Genomic DNA, 23,053 nt, shown 5'->3' on the forward strand with positions numbered 1-23,053 from the left:
GCAGGGACTTTGATTCCACTGCCTCCCTTTCATTTTCACACACACACACACACACACTGACACACACACAGACACACACACACACACACAAACACACACACACACACACACACACACACACACACACACACACAGCAGTGCCAGTGGCATAAAGGCTGCTAGCTTTAAAGTTACTCTCATTACTCATCTTGCTTAGCAGGAAACCACATTACTGTCTGTGTGTGTGTTGCAGCTGTAATTTGGGATTACAGGATGCATGAGTGTGTTCCTCCTGCAGTGTTGAATAGAGGTTTTTTGCATGGTATGGTGAGCTGTTTCAGGTGATGTAATTGAATGCCAGTGGAGTAATGTCTTCGAACAATACTACTACAAGAGCAGGGGTGCTACGTTTCAATAGGTACCAAACTACATTTAAAAAACCTCAATAGTTTTTATGATGCGTTTTATTTCTTCGCGTTCTTTGAAGTTAATTAGCGGTTGTTCAACAATTGGGTTTATTTCCAGTTCTTTTACTCTGTTTATTACAACCATACATCGTGTAGCATAGATTGGCATCATTTGACAAAATGGCGCTCTCCCTAGACAAAGATCTCAGTGAGTTCGTTAAGAGTCCAGTGAGTTCTGATTGGACGCACAGTTGGCATTTGAAAGCGGGGTTCCGCTGCCACACACTGTGTGCTATAGCAGATGTATTGTCAAATTGCCGGTTATCTCCTCCAGTCGATGCATTCGCTGATTTTTTTTCGCTCCCTCCCTCTCACATTGTTTGAATTATTTTTGAGATGCAATCCTGCGTGAAAAGTTTGACGAGCTAAGGGTGAGGAAAAAAAGACAGGAGCAAGAAACACGTGGTGCGAAAAAAAAAAAAAGCCTCTGTTGGTTAATGGATGAATTGGTGCAGAGAGAGGGAGAAAGAAAGAAAGAGAGGAGAGTGTGGGAGGGAAGCAGATTGTTAATTAAACACTGAGGCAGCAGTGTTTCCTGTCCTGAAACAGAATGAATTTCATCTCAAAACAGAATAGAGTTAATTACAAACGATGAGGGGTTTTCATTTGAAGGGGCGCCGGACACACACACTTGATATCGAGTTTATCAGCACCACTTGCACTCAGCGTCCCATTTCTTAAACGGCTGCGGAGGAGACACATAGAAGCAGTCGTACGCTCAAGTGTGCAATTGTGCGTGTGCACTTAACACACTAATCGGTGCGCTGTAGCTCATTGGGTGACACCCACACAGGAAAACAGACTTCTGGGCTCACAAAATTACGCTTCACACCTACACCGAAAAACAAACTCACGAGTACACACACAGAGACACACATAACTAGAGTGAGGGAATTAGGATTCGGTCACATTCTGTTCCACATTGAAGCCTCGATAATCAGGTTATTAGAGATAAACTGTGTGTCGCTGCTCATCGGATGAAGCCAATTCAATTAGCCTGTTGTTGCTGAACGTGCTTACAATTGCTGAATTATGTAATAAACTGACTGTTACTGTGATCCAGTACAGCTGAGGCCATTCTTTTATCTGGAACGAATAAAGAGAATTTCTGACCGGCCTCATATTAGCATGCCCGACCCGTGATGCGGTGTCTCTAAACAATTAATTATCCAGTTTCAGCCAAATTTTGAGCCCACAGATTGTGATTCTGGGGGTCCAGTGAGGGGAGCGAAACCGTCCATAACAAGTGTGGCTGCGGTTTGAAGTTGAGATTAATTCTTTCCACGATGGTTTCTCTAAATCAAGCAACTCATTTAGACTTTGTCTGAAAATGAGAGGCATTATTGACTTGCTGACGACCTTTTTCATGTATTTACTGCTCTATTTATTTTCGATTATAATTCGTATCTGACACGATCGGCCCCAGTTTCTTTTCTTTTGGCGCCAGCACAGTTGTTTGATTCGGCTCGCAGAAGGCTTTCACTCCATGTCGGGTACCAGATATGCAGGTTTTTTTTTTTTTTCTTTTAACCCAGATCTTCACTGAAATCAATATGAGGGCTTGTAGTTCTCAGGAACACTTCTTCACATCTGACCGAATCTTTGTCTCGCACTATGTGCTCTCCAGACAACACAAAAAGGATGGCCTCAAAACTAGCTATTGTTTACAAGATCTATTCTCTCTTTTTCCTCAACATTTCTATTTTGCAATGTGAAGCAAATACTCTGTCTGGAGTGTCAACTGTGCAAGGGGTTTTGATGTTGAATCTCTCCCTTCCAACGTCTCCTTTTTATTCAACGACTTCTGCTTTCAAGTAGACGCTCTTTGAGTGATTTCTTTAAAAAAAAAAAAAAAAAAGTGATGTTTCTCCTGACTTAACCTCCCTTTCAACGGAGGCGAGAAGGTGCGCCCTAATAACTGACGTTCGCCTTTAAAGAGCTGCTTTTTCTCTTTGGCGCCATCAAAGACGAGAAGTGTTTTAATGGTAGCGGTTGGTTTTGCTGCGACACTTGCAGTTAGATGTGCCTGTGAGTGTCTATACTTGAAAACACTTACACACAGACTCAAGGATGTGATTTGATATTGTCTTACGCTGGGAAATCTGTTTTCTGTGGCGGCAGTTTTTGATGGTGGTGGCCCATAAAAAAACAATGATTTGAACCGCATTGTATACAACCCTATGATTATCTAACCCTAACCCTTTATCATTTTCCTCGCCCCCTTAATGGCTTCCCCTGGCCCCTTCTATATTGTTTAAGCCTAACCCTTTATTAAACCTAATTCGAGAAACCTGAACCCAACTCTTCCCTAACCCTAACATTTGATAGCTTCCCCTGGCCCTAACCTTTTTATAACTTTGCTAACCCTAACCATTTGTAACTTCTCAAACCCTTTATGGAATCTCTTAACTCCAACCCCCATCTCCAGACCATTGATATCTTCTCTTACCCTAACCCCAAATAGCATCTTCTGGGCCTGACCCTTTCCATCTTCCCCAACACTAACCCTTTGTAACTTCTCTGACGCCAACCCTTTATAGTTATCCAAACCCAACCCTTGTCCTATGCAACACTTATGTGCTTTTGCATGTGTTTGGACACACTGCAAGCATCGTTTTCTTATCAGCCGTCTTAAATCTGTGTTTGGAAGTACGCAAAAGTGCACATCAAGCTGGTGATTATCCTCGCGAAATTAACTGAACTTCCAAGTATTTGTCTTTAATGATGGAGAGAAGTAGACCGGGGTGCCCGTGCAGATTTCTTTTTTCCACTGTAGCGATTATCCTTGAGAGGCCTATAATTTAAGGCTAATGAGCATTTGTTTTACCAGTCGTGCACGCTGCTATATCCCCGTCTGCTTGTGTAAGAGTGTGTGCGCGTTTGTGTGATTAAGGAGTGTGATATAGTGAAAGCGACAGACTGTACAGATGTTCAATAAATGGGCTGGAACAGGCAGGGAAGGAAAAGAGGACATCATTCACACTGTCTCACACACAGATACGTGCAGACAAATGACAAAGTTAAACGCACACACACACACACACACACACACACACAAACACACACTCATAGATACATTGATGTACTCAGTCTTATTGAAACAGCAGCTTCAATGTCTGACAGTGACATAATCATACGAAACGCACATATACACCTTTACACCTTGGGCTGGGCTACTGATCTGATGAAGCAGTCCTAATTAACAGGACAGAGCTTAAATTAAAAAGTGGGATTAGTGCAAAGCAGTATGGGATGTTGGATTCTGTGTGTGTATGTGTGTGAGGAGGAGGATAGACTGAAGGAGAGTGCCGTTGAGTGTGTGGCTGTGAACGTGGGCACCCATTTGGTTTTGAAAGTCATTCAAAAACTATTACATCTGTTTTGTCCCCATGTTTCCAGGATTAAGCATGAATCATTTGTGTGGGTTTGTGTGTGTGTGTGTGTGTGTGTGTGTGTGTGTGTGTGTGTGTGTGTGTGTGTGAGAGAGAGAGATAGAGAGAGAGAGCTTCCTCATTATCGCATATTGAGTGAAGTGACTAATATGGCTGTGATTGCTATGGTTGCCATCCTGGACAACAGGAAATGAACAAGTGGGTAGAGGACATTTCCTGATACTCACACTGTGCATGGTGATGATATTTTAAGTCACGATGGAGCTTCATTTTTTCTTTTTTTTTCCCTGGGTTTTTCTCTCAAACCTTCATCAGAATTTCCTTTTCGCACATTCTCCAACGTCACCTTCTTTACCTCTTTGTAGTTTCCAGCTCCAGTGCTTCTTCTTCCCTCTTTCTTTTCCCCCTACATACCCCACCTCATGCAACTCTCTCACTCTTATTTCATAACCTGTGTTTTGACATGAATGTTTTACACGGCGACTATATATGTGAACTCATATATTTTGAATAATACTGGAGTTATTGCTTGTTGCTGTGGAGTCTTGGCATCCCCCCAAATCAATTGGCCAGTAACAACATATCCTGGGGTTTGGGTTTTTCAAAAAATTGAACATCATCGCTGGCTGCTGCTGTCACGCAAAACCATCCGTTTACTCTCATTTTTATCTCACAGTGTTGAGGCTGTTGGAAGTGTAAAAACCACATCACTTCCTCGCACCAAAGGGAGTGTAAAACACAGCTTCATGAACTGGGTATAGGCCAAAGGGAGAGCGACTAAATATGAGCGATGAATACAAAATGAAGGGATGCAAATCAGCGACTTAAAAACAGTAAATGCATTCTGTGTTGCTCTTTCTGTCCCAGGTGGTGTGTGTATTGCCCAGTCCTTGAAGATCCCCAGGGAGCCAAGGCCAGGGGAGTTTGACAAGATCATCAGACGCCTGCTGGAGACCTCCAATGCCAGGGCCGTCATCATGTTTGCTAATGAGGACGACATACGGTACGTGCCACGCACTCAAACAAGTCCCCCGCTGCCGCTGCTCTGGAGTTTTTCTGCTGTTATTACCGAAGAGACATTCTGCACATTCTGACAACGTGAAGCATGCAACAATTCAGTACAGCTTGACATGTTTATTATAGCAGCAAAACATGGTTGGACTTTGGCGTCTAGGCTCCAACTCATCACTCTCCGGAGGTATGTTTACACAGAGATATTGGGGAGTGATGGGCAATACACCTTAAATCCCCCCTGATAGATCCTGCAGGTGGAGGCTGAGGTGATGGTGGGGCTGAAAAAACATGTGCAGCAAACCACCCAACTCAGGGCAGCAGTGGTGTTGACAGTCAAAGGGAAAGTTGGGAGAAAAAGTGAGACATGTAGCTCAAGTTGTCCTGCTGAACTAGCTCACAGGCATCGCTCTATTTCAAGGGAGAAATGACTTCAGATTGAATTCATTCTCATTAGAAAATCCAACTTAACTGTTTACATGGATCAGTGGGATCCAGCCAGAGACACCTAACACCACCGCCCCTTTTTTATTGTTCTTTCCTGGGCTACAATAACAGTTACATTTCTCCGGTCTTTCCTCCAACAGACGAGTTCTCGACGCAGCTAAAAGGAACAACCAGACGGGTCACTTCCTCTGGGTGGGTTCGGACAGCTGGGGTTCCAAAATCTCTCCCGTGGTTGGCCAGGAGAGAGTGGCCGAGGGAGCCATCACGATCCTTCCCAAACGAGCATCTGTGGACGGTAAGAGTGTGTGTGTGTGTGTGAAGAAAACGGATACAATGATTCTGTGTTTTTTTATGTCCTACAACATCAGCAACTAAACAGGGATCTTTTAAAAGAGTTGTGATAAATTCCAAAGATTTTTTTATCCGCGCTGTGACTCTTTTCACCCTCCTGGCTGCACAACAAATGAAAGGAAGCAGAAGCTGTGTGTGTGTTTGTGTGTGTGTGTGTGTTTGTGTGTGTTTGCGTTTGTGCTCCAAGTCTAATAGATCAAATTAAGGGGACAGGGCGACAGACTAGAAACAGAACGTGAAACACACTCATGTTCCCATACTCTTGATCCCAGCGGGCAACAAGTTTTTGCCATTAGGCCATGGAGGATACTCTCATTTGCTCTCTGTCAGAGCTCCCTATTAGATAATTGACTCCTGGAGGGACACAAAGGCGACGAGATATAGACCTTAAGTGAGGGAGAGAGAGCCTATGCCGAAGTTTAAATGAATCAGCTTTGACAGAGTTGTGTGTGATGGAACCAGCAGAGGAATAATGAAGAGTGTGTACACAGTTACCAATGTATTATTAGGTATCATTAGCCACCTAACAATCTGATGCAATATAATCCAATAATCACGCAGCAGGCCTTTGTGAGAATGACAGTGTTTAGTCAGATTTGTTTCGTTTCAACTCTGTGGTGGACTGGACTAAATTCTGAAAATACACAAAAACATACGCAAACGTTTTATCTTACATATAAGCGCTGCTATCTCTTTGGTTAAAAAAATTAAAAAGTAACTTCCTGGACAGACATAGATAGTCGGATACTGGCGCTTTGGATCGGCGTCCAACCCCAGATGCCAACCCAAAGCGCCGGTACCAGGAGAGTGCAGAGCTTTTTGAGCTGCAGCTGGGCCCACCTTCTAGTAGGATGGGCCTGAGCCATTTGAACAGCCGCCAGTGTTCAGTATTCCCTAAGCCCCCTTCCCAGAAACCCAACCCCTGACACAGAGGTTCCTCGCAGTCTGAGCCGAATAAGTCCCGACCTTAACCCTATCGATCTTCATATCTTTCATATCGAACTCTTGAAAAGGAAGCAAATAAGTGTATTTATTCCCAAAAATGTCACTAATCTGAATTATTACCCATTCATTTGAAATAGATCCCTTTCCCTTTCAGCGTTTAAAGAATCCCACAGTACTGCAAATGCTTACCTCGTCATCTGTGAACGCAGTGAGGAGCGAGTGATCTCAGTCGATGTCTACAACCTGTTGAGCTGCACAGCGGGTGAACCCACTGTTCCCAGCAGCCTCTCATTGTGCCACACAGGTGCACGGCGGGGCAGTTTCGCTGACAGCAGAGGAGATTAATCGAGGCAGCTCTTGTCGGCTTTTACAGCAAATCAGGCATGGCACAGGCTGTCCAAGTCGGTCTGATAGTCCCCAGTGATTCCTCCCACCCTCTGTCGCTGCTTCATGTGCACTGTATCGCCCCTAAACTACAGCGGCAGGGGTGTTGGAAATGACACCATCTCTTTATTAGGGAACTTTAATGGTTCCTCGCAGTCTTCCAGGGACAGACTTGAGGCAACTTGAGGATAGAGGAATGTCTTCTGAGGAATTCAGAGTTTTGCTATCTTTTTTTCACAGACAACAAAGCAAAAATATGTTTTCCCCAATTAATTCCGGTATGAACTAAGTAGTGTACAACTACAAGGAGTGTTCTTGTCTCCCTCATTTCTCTTTTCTCTCGCCCATCTCTTTATCTCAGCCTGCCATTCTCTGACAGGCATTTCCATTTCTGTGAGTGGAGAAATGTGTTCTTCCCCCCGTTCCCCCCCCCCCCCCCCCCCCCCCCCCCGCCATACTTATTAAATCGGACAAGTTGCCAACGCAGCCCGTGAAAGCTCATTCTAAAATGTTTGCTCTCCCGGCTGTATCAGCTCCAGTATTTGATAGGAGCTCCTAACACTGGATGGCTCCACAGAAAATGGCTTTTCAGTCATACTTTGGATGCACGGGCTATTCATAACACGTGCCTTTGTGAGTCAAAGCGTATTACGCCGTCATGAACACCTCATTTATTTAAGTACAGGCGGCCCCCTTGGATATGAAGCCCGCCTAATCAGAATGAGGCTGTGGACGGATAGATGTGTTCAGCGCAGTTTCAAAAAAGTGAAACAAATACAATCCTCTCTTCACTCAATGTATCTTAACTTCTGCCTACTCTGTCTTTTGTTTTGAACAGCGTTTGATCGATATTTCCGTAGCCGCTCGCTGTCCAACAACAGAAGAAATGTTTGGTTCGCGGAGTTCTGGGAAGAGAACTTCAACTGTAAGCTGGGGATGCACGGTAAACGGCCCGGCAGCCTGAAGAAATGCACAGGTAAGAGTCTGCACTTCTTTTTCCAAAACGGTAATTAGGGTCTATTTTGTTTGGAGAGTACAGACACAAAAAAAGGAGATAAAAATGCTTCCAGCTAGAGTTTTACACCTGTGACAGAGGCTGTAACAAATCATTTTGCCAGTTTGAGAGGAAGTGTTCCAACTCCGCAGATGTTGAGAGGGTTGTTAGTTCTACCCACGAACAGATCTGGCAGGTGGTCAGTTCTAATTGGTTCTCTCTCATCCATGCACCACATTAACAAGATCCCAGACATGGAAGTTGTGAAGTACATTTACTCAAGTACTGTACTGAGGTAAAAATAAGAGACTGTACATTGCATTTGTCTGTGCATTTAAGTTAATGAAAGAGAGTGTTTCAGACTGAGGGGGAATACAGAGGTGCGGCACTGGACAAAATGAGAAAACTGATGTCGTTTTACGAGTCGTAATCCAAAATAAATAGATAATATGAACCTGAAAATAAGCATAATAAGTCTTCTTTAAGATGAGAAGGACAGGGTTTGAATTGATTTTTCTGATTAAAATTGATCTTCATTTGAATGATCCAAGGTTGATTCGAAAATCCTGGAAGTGGTCTCTTAATACATGATTTTACTTGTGGTTGCAGGTCTAAATTGACACCTCCCAAACACAAAATGGGGTAGATTTTTCATTTGGCGAGTAAATCCCTAAAGGTTTCTGAAAGTTTCCATTTCTTATTTTCTTTTTTTGAAATACATACACCTACATCTGTCATCACTTTGTGGCGGTACTGGCAGTAAAATGCTTATAAACCCGTCCTGACCTACATAAAAAAAAATATAAATAAAAAATATGTACATCTACAGGGAATGCCAAATGTCAACTACTTGGATAATAAAAAAATGCATCCTCAGGGTATAATCCAACTAAAATGTGCTTTTACGAGCTTTCCAAGTCCCCGATGAAGTAGAATGTTCAAAACTGAAGGTTTGTAGGGGCTTTGGTTTCAATGGTTTCAGTTAAGATAAATCAAATATATAAACAAACAGAAGAAAACATGCCGGCATCTGGCTATTTGCAAGGCAAGCGACTGAAGAATAAACACAACTAGAATGAAAACCACTTAATCTGTGATGTGAACAATATCTTTAACAACACACCAGTTTACAGGGTTCCTTGCACAATCTGCAGAAGTTGTTCCCTCAGAATCGCTTTTATCTCTATGGAAAACTGGCGCCAACCACCGAATTGATATTGAATAGAATCAAATCGGAAACCTTGTAAATTGGAATTTGGGAAATCTGCGCAAAACACGTACAGCAGTGAAATGCAACATTCACGTTACGGCATCAGTGGTATTCATCCATCCTTGCTGATTATACTAACATACTTTTACCTAAAGAAGAATGTATACAGAGAAAATATAAATAAGATTGCAAATCGAATGCACTTTCACATCGTGGTATTAGTTCTCTTAAGTGAAGGATCTAAACACATCTCCCACGACTCTGCTCTCCTCTATCCTTGCAAATCAAGGACCAGCCGAGATGCTAATCAGTGCAGCATCCAGCTTAAGAAATCCCCCAAAAAACTATTGTGGTTCTTTTTATGTCTCTCCGCAGCTATCACTTGTCACAATATTGAAGTCACCAGAGAAACTAGTTCACTCTGGAAGCAGCCCATTTGTCTGGCCCTTTACCAATTAGGCCGGCTCACAAAAATCTGCAGCGGGGGGGAGGGGGGGCTTCATTGGAGCAATCCTGGCTGTGGAGATTTGTCAACAGGGACATGCAGGGGAGTTTAATTAAAATATATATTGCAGAGGGCAGTGCTGTCTGTAATAAGTACCTTAAAAGCACAGATCACAGTAGCTGCTGGGCTCCAGGGAACCATACAGCTCAACAAGAACAATTGTTTGTGTTCTCAGAGCTAAAAGGGAAATTAGATAATTGTCGGAATCTGTCCTTGTGAATACGGTAATTTAGTCTCCTCTGTGTATATGTGTGTGTGCTTGTCAAATGCGCGCTTTGACCTGTATTTTGCAGCCGTGTCAAAATGCTGGCAGCTTGTTATTTTACACAAGGCCAAGTGCTGCTTCCAATGTGTAACCCTTGTGTCTCCTGTGTGTGCGTGATCTAGATAGGGCTGCGTGTGCACTCTCACAGTCATGCACCTGCCGGCGGCTACACTAAAAGATGGCACACTTAGTGCGCAGGGTTAGCGATGCCGATGGACGTCACAAATGTGTATGTCCGTGAACACGACAATAAAATCCTCAAGTTTGGGTTCCACGTGACCCCTACGCTGCTGCGACCGAGCCTGTATGTTTATGTGTGTAACTGTGAGTACTCCCCGGATGATGCCCACCATTAGTTCACATAATTAGGTTTGTAAGGGCTGCGACTCCCATTGACCGCCTATTACCGGACGTGGCATCTGTGTACGTGGGCGTGTATGTGTCGAGGGGTCTCTGTAGTCGTGCGACAGAGTCCATTAATTCCAAGTGCGAGGGTTCGCGACCTCCGAATCATCAACACAGAAGCCAATCAGCAGCCTGCTGCTCAAGGTCGCCGCGGTGACACAGCTGATGGGAGAATGTGAAAATGGGTGTGATTATTGCATGTGATTGGCTTGAGTGGGAGAGACAAACAGAATGGGAGACGGTGTCGAGACGTGCAAAAAAGCAAATGAACAGGAAGAGGGAGTAAAATATTGTGTCGGATGCACAAATTAGAAAACGGAGAGACAAAGAAATTCTCATGAAATACGTGAATAATGGAGGAAAAATAACAAATGAGAGAGGACAAGCCAATAAGACACGTCAGATTGGGAACGGGAGACGGAAATGAAAGTGGAGACTTTCTGAATCTGCACCAAACATGACTGGAGCTTGAAAACAACATGCTCTGTCTCATTTTAACCTCTCACCCATCAACAATAAATTAAAACACTAGTCTACTATTGATACCAGGCCTTGGGCAACTCCACCAATTTCACACATTAAAGTGTGTTTACAGGTTTTGGGGAGTACTACACTTTATGAGCAAAAAGAAAGTAGTATAAAGTCTTTCATGGCTCCAGAGTAAGCTGCATGTAATCTGATAAACTGCCTCCAGTGATGTCACTCAGTTGTTTAATTGGATTGTGGGTAATGAAGCCACCAAATTTTGAAAAGCAGTCCACTGGTCTAGCATTGCACAACATTGTTGGACTCATCGCAGGCAGCTTATCTTGAGAGATATTACCTTTTTTTATTCCACGCACTCTCTTTCCTTATCAAATTTCAAAATTAAAGCACTTATAAATAAAATAAATTACCCCCATGACTGGTATGCTATTACACAATATCATTTTTTAAAATTCTTCTTTTAAATTATAATGCTCTCCAAACAAACACGGCTTTCATTTAAATCTGAACATCTGCTGTATTAGCCGGAAAACGTTTTCAAGGAGTGCTGAACTTTTTGAGCAGCATGAGCAATCTTTGATTTAAAAGAACTGAGTCAACATTTTATCAGAACATAATATGAGCCTTTTTTCCCCCCCCTAACAGTGTGACATAATATTTTTTATAACACTCTGTAAATGCTTTTCTGCTCAAAGATTGCTAGCAGCCATTACAGGCAGTGAAAATAAAAGGTGCCGTTCGAATTGGTTCAACTGATAACGAAAATGAACATCTAAATGTCACAAATCGCGTCTCGCAATTTTGAGGAATGGTTTGGTTTTGTTGGATGCTGGCGGGCACGTCGCTGTTTCATCACGCGGCGTCGGCTGAGGTTTTTCTCCCTCGACGTGACTCATGCGGCTCCTTTGCGTCCGTCTTTCTGTCCCGCCTGCACGATGTCTTCTTGACTTGATTGTTGTGTGAGTGCAAAACGAGCTATGTGAAGCTCGTGAATATTTTATGGAAATGTTCGGTGGAAAGTAAAAACACACATACGCCATTGTAGTTGTCATAAGATATCTTTCAGAGGGGTTTTTGTGTTGTTTAAAAAAAAAGAAAAAAAAAAGAGTTCTTGCTGCTCCAGACATCTGTTCTCCAGTCCAGCAATTCATCCTAATCATTTATTTACAGTACATTACCTCAACCTTCATCTTTTGTTATTTCATGAAAAAGAACAGCAAGAACACAAGGGGAAAAAAAGGGAAATCCAAGAAACTTCTGAGTGAAGTAAAAAGCCTTTTTTTTCTCTCAGGCGTGGCTGATATGCCCGTAAGCACATCAGCCCGGACAACTCAGATGCTGAAGTAAAATCTGTTCTGTTGAAAGCGTGCAGTCAGGTAAAACTGATGCCTAAGGGGGGAAGCTGACTGAAGCAGACGCCAGATCACAGATAAGCCGACATGCACACTTACAATGCTCGCAAATGCTGACATGCCCGGTGGCCGCAGACACGACTGTGGATGAGTGCACAAACTTGGGTTAATTAACCAGATCCGCAAGTCCCACTGGCCTCGTTTCTATCGGGACGCAGGTGCATACAAGTATACATGTTGCAAGCTCTGTCTTTACTCACACGTACACATCCTCTCTTTTAGATTGATCCATTTGACTGAACTGAAAAATGGGAAATACGGTTCACTGTGACGGTTGGTGGAATTTGATTTCGCTCGGATCAGTCCAACAGATCAGAGCAGGAGGTGCCTAATTGGAGTAAAATGGCAGTAAACTGATGAAGGCTGAAATATAAATGAATCCAATGATTGACCGATCTTGGGTGCCATTGGTGACTGAGCAGCAATTTTCCACATCCTTCCAGTTCACGGGAAAATGTGCCTCTAATCTCATCATGCTCCGCATGATGGAGTAAAGAGAAGACTTCAATGTCCCAGAGGACCGATGGGAGTCAGTACATCATACACAAACACAGTTGAAGATCCACACTCTGACTGGTTCTCGCCACTCTGTGATTCTTTATCGGATCCCTATTAGCATACTTGCCAACATCAGGCTGTGAAAATGAAGAGATTTTCTGGAATATAGGTAAGTGGCTAGGCCATTTGACCCAACATCACAGATTTATTGAATGAATACAAGAATACAAAAGGAAAGTGGACTCTTTACACTCACAGCGAAGCACATTTTAAAAACAAAACAAAAAGAACAACCTAACGCAATCAAAAGTCAAGATCTACAATTGGCATCACAAAAGAAACTCTTCAAGTTCAAACATACTGACAAGAGTGTGTGTGTGTGTATGTGTGTTCTGAAGAGCCATTATTGCCAGACAGACCTTCCAAAATGAGAAGAGGAAGCAAAAAAATCAGGACCGCAGTCTTCAGAATTCAAACAAGTGACGTAGGAGGAAAATGTCGTTAAGTGGACAGTCTGGCATGAAGTCGAATGAAATCTCTTCTCCTCGGGACCTGTTTCATCCATTTTCAGTGTTTTCAGTTTGGCAAAAAATCCAAAAACACTGAGGCAGAAACAAAAAACGAGCTTGAATAAAGCAAAGCTGTAATCCAAAGAACAAAACAGCAGCAGGCAGGGGCAAATCCAATAACAAATAATGAAGCACAACACTAAATAAAGTACAGACCAATGAAGCGCTGGGAGCACAGGCAGGAACTGGTGGAGCGAAAACTGGACCGGAGAACAGAGAACAAAGGACTGACGTGGAGGAAACTGACCAACTGTCAAAGGGAGAGGGAAAGACTCACACATAAAAACACATGTGAGGGAAGACTAATAAGAGACAGGTAAAACTAATAGGGCAGTCAAAACTTTGGGGAAAAACACTAAGACAGGAAGTGGAGGTAAAATGTGACACATGAGGATAAATCTACCAAAATAAAACTGGAAAAACAACTCAACAAAAACCCTAAACTAAGAGGAGGGCTTGGCTGAGCCCAGAAACAGGCGACGCACATGAGGCAGGGTTTCTTGGTCGGGTTGCCAGGTATCATCGGACACATCCTGTACAGAAACTGAGGAGGAGCAATTCAAAATCAGGAGACCAACCAGAAGAATTACCAAATGGGAGCAGGTTTGTAGTCGTCCCGAAACAAAAAGTACTCTCACTCAAATTATCAGATCCTTGCTCTGTGGAACTGATTTTTCCCCGCTGTCTGGGCCGGACACAAACACACCTGGGCAGACACACACACACACACACACACACACACACACACACACACACAAAAGGGCAGAGACCAGGCATGAAAGGCCCGTTCACACACACACACACACACACACACACACACACACACACACACACACACACACACACACACACATTCTGTCCACACACTTCCCCGCCCGGGCCCATCAATGGATCTATTCCACCAGTGAATAACATTGGTTGTGACAGGAGCTATAAGCCTCAGGTACACACACAGGAATTAAAGTGCAGAGCGAGCAGGAAACAAGGTTGTTACACTGTTGCCTTTTTTTTCTTCTTTGTCTTTCCTCCTGTGTGGGTTGTGTCACTCTCGAGGGAAGCGCGCCAGTATTTTATCTTCCCTTTTCCTGGCCTTTGTGATCTTTCTTTACTTTGCCGACTGTCAATCTTTGCTCAACTTTTCTCTCTGTGCGACTTTCTCTCGCCCTGCAACTCTAACTCGTGGTCTGACATTTCCCCCTGCTCTGTCAAATACGGGAGCATATGGAGATACAGTATTGGCAAAGTGCCGTATGATTATCGACAGCAGAACTTGCAGTGGGCAATGTGTTCAAAGCCAAAAAAGCTAAGCATTTAGCAATTTAGAAAGAAAAACTTTTAGTAAGATCTATATCCTAATATTGTGAAATCTCCTCAAAAGCACTTCATAAATTCTAGGACTTGGCAAAAAATGAAATATCACTATTTTTTTGACCTAATGACTGTCAGTGTTGCCAAGTTGGTTTGATGGTTTCCAGGCTAAACGGATAAGAAAACAAAAACAAAAAAAACCTGTCCATTTCTGGCAGCAGTGCTACGGGCACTTACATGAACGATTAACACAAGGAGAGCTTTGATAAGTAATCGCCAAAAATGTGGATATCGTGAAGTGGGTAAAAGAAAGAATTAGAGCCAGTCGAACAATCTGGTAAGTAAAGAAATTCAATCACTTTAATGCAGCCTTTAAAACCAGAAGATATACTATCAATATATTGCCCAGTACTAACTTTTAAATTGTTTTTTATACATCCTAACAATGAACATTTTCAAAGAAGGAATTTGATCGGGGAGTGCAAACCATATAATTTAACAAATGCCAAACGTAGGTCATTTTTAGCTGTTCTTTAACTATTATATCTTTACAATATATCTTTCTCCGTCTCCCTCCCTCTCACTCACTCCCAGCGATGAGAGCTCAGTCACAGTCTGCCCACATGGTCACAAAACCCGATCGGCCGTGTCATTTTGTTGTATTTCGTTGTAAACGTGGCAAATAAAAAAAGCTAGTTCTGTAAACAAAGCACACTTTTCTCCGGGCTGATGGGCTAGATGTCTTGGAAGAGCTATTCGCAGTGCTATTCGTAATACTGTAGATTTCATGCGGCAGTACAGTATGCGCTCGCGTTGCTTATTATGAGTGAATCTATTGTTGAATACAAGGTTTGATGGGCCCAATAACACTCGGTCAGAGGTCCTTTCACTCGACTGAATGGGGGGGGGGGGGGGGCAGTGAAAAGCGACCAAGCAATGCAGAATCACTTTGGTTTACAGTACACTTAAATGGGCACTATGTGGTTTGGGAGGCAATTCTGATACTGAATGAACAAGCTGTTCTCAGAGGAAAATAATGTCACCAGAACACTGGCTGAGTCTAGAAAGGTGGCAGGGTACTTTTAATGCCTACATGACATTACATGGACAACGGACAAACATTCATATTCTGCGATATTTGCTCAAGTTAACGCAAAAATTGAGCCCAGGTCAGAAACAAACACTACGCTTCGGCAAATGAGGTCTGACTCGTCGGTAAAGCGTCTCACCATTCGCGACGGGACATTAAAGCGGTCTTCCAGGTGATAAAGAGACTAAAAAGGACTCATGGAGGGAGTGCAAACTGTAAGTGAATATCCTCTCAGAATAATTTGAGCTCTCTGGTCTACTTCTCCTGATTAGCGAGATTACCATGAGACCGTGGTTTCCCTCTGCAGCCGCCTAATGAAGGTTGCGCTGTAACTTCACGGGCAAACAGAAGATCATCAAATGCTTACACACACACACACACACACACATATATGTATAAAGCTTTACATTTCCCTAGTTTAACATAGAATATTAATACTTTACAGATTGTTATTAATGGGGAAATTATCTTGTAAAGGCTACTGGGTGATAGTTTGAAGCCTTCTGAACATGAGGATGCTTTTCTAACTTGGTAAAAAAATATTTTTTAATGCAAAAATCCAGCGATGTGTGCATGGATGTGTCGGCATGAGACACTACAATTCCAGGAGTTAATTAGATCCTGACTTAGCGCAGGCATGCACATGTTCAAACCCCCAACCCGCCGCACGCAAACGCATGTTCGCTCTCCGTAAATAGACCGTACCCTAACGAGGTCGACGGGGAAGGAGAGTTATTAGGCTCCAAGGCTGCGTAAACTGTTCCCTTCCCATATGAAACGGCTTCAGGGCCGAACAGACTTGACGGATGGAGACGAACACAGATGGACAATTAGAGACAGACAGGGCGCAGACAGACGGATCGCGGGGGCCGGGAACACCTTGCTCTGTGACTCATGGCGGCCATTACATTTTGAGTATAGGTGAGATGAAGTGTCATTAAGCAGCAGTGGAATGATCCCTTCTCATCTTTTTGTGGAGAGCATGCTTATCTAAGTGCTCTCTTAGATGGCACATATGTGCATGTGAGTGACTCAATGTTGATTGATAAGTAGGAGGATGCATATATATGACGGGCGCCCACAGTACTTCATCCGTGTGGATACGCACGCCGTCAAAGGCACGACTGTGCGCTTGAAAGCGTCGGCGTCAAGATGCCCCATCTGTCACTGTTAAGTCCCACACACACCCAAACACACTCACACAGGGTAATCCATCTCAACAGGTTCAGGTGAGCTACTGCTCGCTGTGGCCCACTGATACACACCTGGAAATGGATACAGGCGCGAGTCTACTCAAGCACACAAATTAAATAAGGCTGACTACACTGAGACAATACAGATGTACACGTGTTTGTCATAATATACCGGAACTTTCTTACTCATAATACTGGCCATCGAAACACTACGACACAGCTTGCAGGTTGTGGGAAGAAAAAACTGGAAATTAGAGAAATGCAATGTTAATCAGAATAAACAGTCGACAGTTCGATGTGAATTCAAATGCTAACTGTAAGGGACTCACTGAGACTGAGACCGACCCACTGAAGACGCTAGCGGTAGAAGTCAAGGGCTGATTAAAGGTTAAGTCAAAGGAGTACGTTTTGAGTTCAGATGTTAAGGCATCAATCGAGCCAGATTGTCTGACGTCAGCTGGGAGGGTTATTCCAGAGGAGAAGCTCCGCAGCCAGCTGACTTCATCATCACTATCAATTTGGTGATGTTCCTCTTTGTTCCTCTGGCCGAGCGGTTTAGCTGATCTGTCTAAGCAACAGGGGGTTTGTTTATTACCGGTCCACGGCCCAGAACCTTATTTACCACTGGTGTTACTTTCCTTTTTTTTGCACCCCTTGTCTCATGCGCAAGGGCTTTAAATGTACGGATTCAGTGAAAACATGTGAAGCGAAACAGCAAACGTATTCACACACACACACACACCTCTGTATGCGGTGGCAGGTTGTTGCCGGCTAAGGAGAACAAGTGCTGCTCTGCTAATGTGATTTTACGGTTCGTCCTCTCTTCAGTAATGCCTGCTCTCTCAGCTGCATACCTCCACCTCCTCCCTCCCTCTCCTCTGTTGTTTCATTTGTTTCCCACTAACCTCCCGTCCACAAACTCACCATCTATTTATCATCTCTCATTCCCACTTTTGTTTAGGTGTTCTTTTTTTCTCCCCCATCCCTCTGTCTCATTTGATTCAATTTTCTACCCTGTCCTCTCCCTGCTAACATTATCGCTTTTTGTTCCATCTCTCCTTTTTTTTTTTTTTGCTGCGTATATATATATATATATATATATATATATATATATATATATATATATACATACGCAGCAAAAAAAAAAAAGGAGAGATGGAACAAAACGCTTGGGAGAGAAAGACAGGGAGGCCTGCTGATATAAAATGGTCCCTCAGCGGCACAAAATGAAAAATTTTTGTTTATTTGCTCGTGTGAAAGCTGTGCAGGAGAGAGATTAAGAGAAGAACGGACTGACAAAAGGAAATTAAAAAAAAGTTGAAGGGAGAGAGAAAGAGAGAGAGAGAGAGAGCTGGGGAGCCTATAGCTGAATGCTGCCAGGACAGTGATTCAGCATAATATGAATAATGACTAATGAATAATTTATAATAGCTCTGTGTACTATCAGCAGTAATATATACCAGTAATAATATAGAGATGAAATATATATTAGCCACATACGTCTGCGGCATCACATTATTCATGAAAAGTGGTGCTCCGCAGCCAATCGCTCTTTATAAAGCAGAAAAGATTTATGCTGCAGTCCAACGGGAGGTCTGAGGGCGGCGAGGGTTAGGCTGGGTTCAACGAGAGATCAGTTCAGACAGTAAATAACTCAAACATGTCAACATGACAATTAGACGGTCGGTAATTCAGTGTCATGGCGCCTCTATTGTAGTTGTTGCCATCGTTTCGACAATCCTGACTTACAAAAAGTCACGACGCTACCTAGAACAAAATGTGATGGTTTGCAGGTCTTGTTCGACGTATGGAATGCAATAAAGACAGTATCCTTTAATGTTTTCCCTCAACACAATACACACAGAACAATAAAGTTGCTAACTGGAATCAAAAGTGGCATATCGGCAAAATGGTTCTTGAAGGAATAATTTTTTAAAGAAAGTTATTTGTTGACCCAGCTGGTTTAATAGAGAACCTCTTTAAAGGGTTCTTTAGAAATTGCATTTGCAGAACAAATGAGCATTTATAAATGAAAAAATGAAATTTGTTATAAATGAAAACAAATGAAATCATTGTGTGTATGTTGAATAACAAGTACACATTCATAGTTTTTGGCTGTCCATCTGTTTAAAGAACAACATAAAGTACACAAGGAACCATCAACGTATTAAAGAGGTTCTTCAATTAGTGATAGATTTATTAAGAACCAGAGGACCTTCTGAAGAACAATATTAGAACCATTATTTTGATTGCTCAAGAAACACCTGTTTGGAACATTTAACACGTAAACAGGATAATTGGCAACAGGTTATAGTACAATGATTGGATGTGAAAGGCGAATCCTTGAAAGGTTCAGTCAACATTCCCAAGCATGCAGCGTTCATTACTTTGTGAAACAGATGATGGTTGAAAGAATGTTCCATTTTAACTCATTTATTCATAAACTCATGGCAGACATTGCCACGCAAGGTGCCGACCTACTCACCAGGAGTGATACAGCGCTTCATTAACAAAGCACCCCAGTGATATAGTTCCTTGATCAGCGACTGAGTAGCCCTACCTCCTGAGCCACAGCCGCTCACACAAGCAGCGAAACAAGCGATTTGATGATGAAAGGTTTCATTCCGGTAACTTAACCGTGGTGTTGTGAAGTCAAACCACTGGAGGTCAGCAGAAAGAAGATATCAGGGGAGCCGAGTTGCCTTTTAAACAAACGCCCAAAACTTATTTGGAAGATAAAATGAAGGCAGATGTAGAAGTAAGTGCTCAAACATCCATCAGAGTCCCCAGACCAACTTCCTGGTTAAACTTTGACTCAATGCACTTGCTGTAGTTGTGTGCTCAACGGTTACCAACACCTCTTGGTAAGTTGTATTTACCTAAAGAAAGATGTGGTTTAGATACTCAAACTTAAAAAACTTATGTTCATAACTACAGAAATAAAACTCAAGCTGTAAGAATAGATTTTCACCTTTCAGACAAACATTTTCTGCCCAATGAAATTCGACTTTTTGGCAGATGCGTTTATTTCTTTTCACATTTTGACCTTTTAAGTCTCGCCTCTACACGCATCCATACTCACCAGCTGAATGATATATAAATGACTTTTTGATGTTGACCTTGTTTTTTTTCACACACACAAAACTTAGTAGGCGCAAATTATGGAACAAGCAGAAACACACACGGACTTCAATCCGATGGCTGGTATTTGTGTGGCGGCGTATTGACATACGCCTTGGCTTCAGCGCTCTCTTGTCAAATCATGTAGAGCCAAATCTGTGTCTGATGCTCATTTCCTATTCTATTCTATTGATTATTCATTTCTGTCTTGGCAGATTAGCCCTGAAGCTAGCCCCGAGCCAGACAAGTATAGTTATAACAAGCAAACTCTGCACTCTGTGAGTGTGTATGTGTATGTGTGGGTTTTTGTGGGCGGGTGTATTGCTTTTCCTTTGCCTTATGTTATCACACATAAACAAAAAACAGATTCAAGCAAAATAGCTGCATATGTTGGATTTGTCACGACAGTGATTTATAAATGTCTGAGTTGTGATGTGTGTGTGGGCAGCTTTTTCCCTATCCCGTCATCTCCCTGATGTCTCTCAGACATGTTTGATAAATGAGAGAAGAGCTAATTAAGCAACCTTTATGTAAATCTATTCCCCACCATCTGAATTGAGTTTGCATTATCCAAGCTTTATAAATACATTTCCTCACTTAATTATTCCCATATTCATCTCATCAGCATCTTGAACGGGGGGAAATAAATATCTGTGTATACGTATGTGAGCCTGCCTGACAGAACAGAGGAAAAAAAGAAAAAGAAAAAGAGAAAAGCCTTTTTTTTCAGCGATGGGAGGGGAGAAGGAGGGAATTGAATGTGTGTTCCTAATTGATGTTTAATTAAGGAGCTTGTCCAAATCATTAGTCTGTCTGTCAGCCGTGATGCCATCAATCACTCCCAGCCTAAAAAACCTGGCTAGCACACGCTGGTCCATGAAGGCATCCATCAAGGCACTTAGCCAGTCAGCGCCGCTGCATTAGCCTCACCTCATCGCTTCGATGTATTGGTTTGTGTTTGTATTAGACACAGTGAGGCAGCGAGGGACATATTTTAGTGGTCTTTGAGCCGCCCTGCAAAATGAAGCAGGAGATATATGGGGGCTGGCTTTAAGTTCTTTAACTTCAACGTCACGATGGCTGAAGTAGGAAGGACAGTTTTCAATCGTGAAACACTGTTATTTGAATTTTTGAAATCCCAGGTCTGTAACGATTTGTCAGGTGCTAACTACAAAAATAAATTTTCACGTCATAACAGTGTTATGTCATGAAAATGTGCATGTGAAAGTAAACATGTATGTAACGCTGTGATCCTACCCGCTCACAGAAGTCACAAGAAATAAGAAACAAGTGATAGAGACCCCATGCGCCCTATTACGAGACACTGTAGCATCAAAATGATTAAGAAGCTGTTATTTAAGGTAAAAAGGATCCATAATGTTGCTTTAAATTCAGAGTGACAGACAATGGGAAGTAACTGATAGGTGATGAAAAGTTCTTTCACTTGTGGTTGAAAAAGCAACCTGCACGGACTTAGAACTTTGAGGCAGTGAACATTTTGTTCACATCATATTTATCAAAGTACCACTGTTGTTGTGTGCTAACACAAGCATGAGCAGGAGCTTTGGATGTCGGTGCATTCAAGTTTCGAACACCTTTGAAGAACTCCCACAACAAAGACTTGAGAAAACATACTTTCATACAACACAGGCCCGAACCAGTGACTGGAGGAATATTTGAAAATAGGTACGTACAATTTTAGAAGTCATCTTTAGATTGATACATGTGCAGAAAGTGATGCGTTTTATCCTTGAAGAAACTCATACATGAACACAACTGACAGTTTGTTTATAGCAAAAAGAAGAATTCCTCCTCAGCGGCCTTTTGTTTCAATTTAAAGATGATGCATTTCTTCCATCGTCTTACATCTGTTCCACCAACAGTCCCTAAAATCCATCAACTCAGCACCCAGCATGCTGTGCCTCATAGGCAAATAATGACTAAGAATAACCAGTTTTGTTCCATGAATTCTTCAGGAGGTCACTTAAGAATTCACCGGTCTTTCTGTGTTTAACTTTCAGCTCCTCACGTCTACTCTTGAGGTTATATTTAAGTTGCTGTTATCTCCACTAATCCTCATGTTTCTGCCGGTGTGAGTCACAGCACCGCCACCACCTCTGCGTTGATGTTGAAGTGTCAGGTTAGACGATTTAAATGGTACCTCGCGCAGTTAAAGAGGCACTCGAAGAGGTCCGTTTCACAATGCGATATCGAGTTTGAATAATGGTAATGATGAGAGTTACCACCGTGATTTCCATCTTCAAAGATGTTCTTAAAGTGCTGGGTCCCGACTGCAAAACTGTTATCTTTTGTCGTCTAAGGACTTTCAAGTGTAAATCCTCTTCAACCATACACTATCAGCAGGTGTCGCGATCTGCAAATGGCGGATCATCTCAATTTCAAAGAAAACTTTCATCACGAAGTAACTTTCTGAACGGGAGTGTATGCCGTGCCTGTGGCTTCTTATTAACGCAGAACCAAGATGAGTGCCTGCTGTTAAACAGATCTGGAAACAGATCACAGTGCCCCGGCCTCACATGCCCGCGCACCGAGAACAAATAATCAACCAAAAAAAAAAAGACTATATGAAAATGACTCGGAGGCAGATATGGAGATGATTGCGTCCTCGTGTGTTTTTTTTTTTTTTTTTTGGGTTAGCAGATCTTTTATGAGACATGAAAGTCACTTTTCATCTCCGCTTCTGCCTCTCAGAGTTTTTCAAGTCTTTTTTTTTTCCCTCTAACCGAGCAGCCAACCAACCCGAGCTGCCTGTGGCCTCCGATGTCATTAACACAGAGCAGAAAAAGGCTGAATTTAATTTAACAGCTGCTGGCTGGAAAAACGGAATAAAGCGTAATGCGCACAAGACAGACAGGGTGCATATTAACGAACAAACATTCTGTCAGTCCATCTCTGAGCATCTCTGTGCCTTCACCTCCATCTCAGCACGTATCCCCGTTTATAGTATCTCCTCCACTTCTTTCACACACATAAAAACCAATACTGTACAGCATGCCTCGTG

The 23,053-nt window shown here is 42.6% G+C and overlaps 1 protein-coding gene across 5 annotated transcripts in view; it reads left to right on the plus strand.

Moving 5' to 3' along the window:
- Positions 1 to 23,053, plus strand: part of grm8a (glutamate receptor, metabotropic 8a) — a 254,862-nt gene that overhangs the window by 164,434 nt on the left and 67,375 nt on the right. For all 5 annotated transcript variants that reach the window (XM_030440168.1, XM_030440167.1, XM_030440171.1 and 2 more), the window contains exons 4-6: positions 4,706 to 4,841; positions 5,437 to 5,591; positions 7,815 to 7,952. In XM_030440168.1, the coding sequence (XP_030296028.1) occupies positions 4,706 to 4,841; positions 5,437 to 5,591; positions 7,815 to 7,952 (429 nt within the window). The remainder of the gene's footprint in view (positions 1 to 4,705; positions 4,842 to 5,436; positions 5,592 to 7,814; positions 7,953 to 23,053) is intronic.

The sequence above is a fragment of the Sparus aurata genome, chromosome 14 (assembly GCF_900880675.1).
Source record: "Sparus aurata chromosome 14, fSpaAur1.1, whole genome shotgun sequence".
Taxonomy (NCBI): Eukaryota; Metazoa; Chordata; class Actinopteri; order Spariformes; family Sparidae; genus Sparus; species Sparus aurata.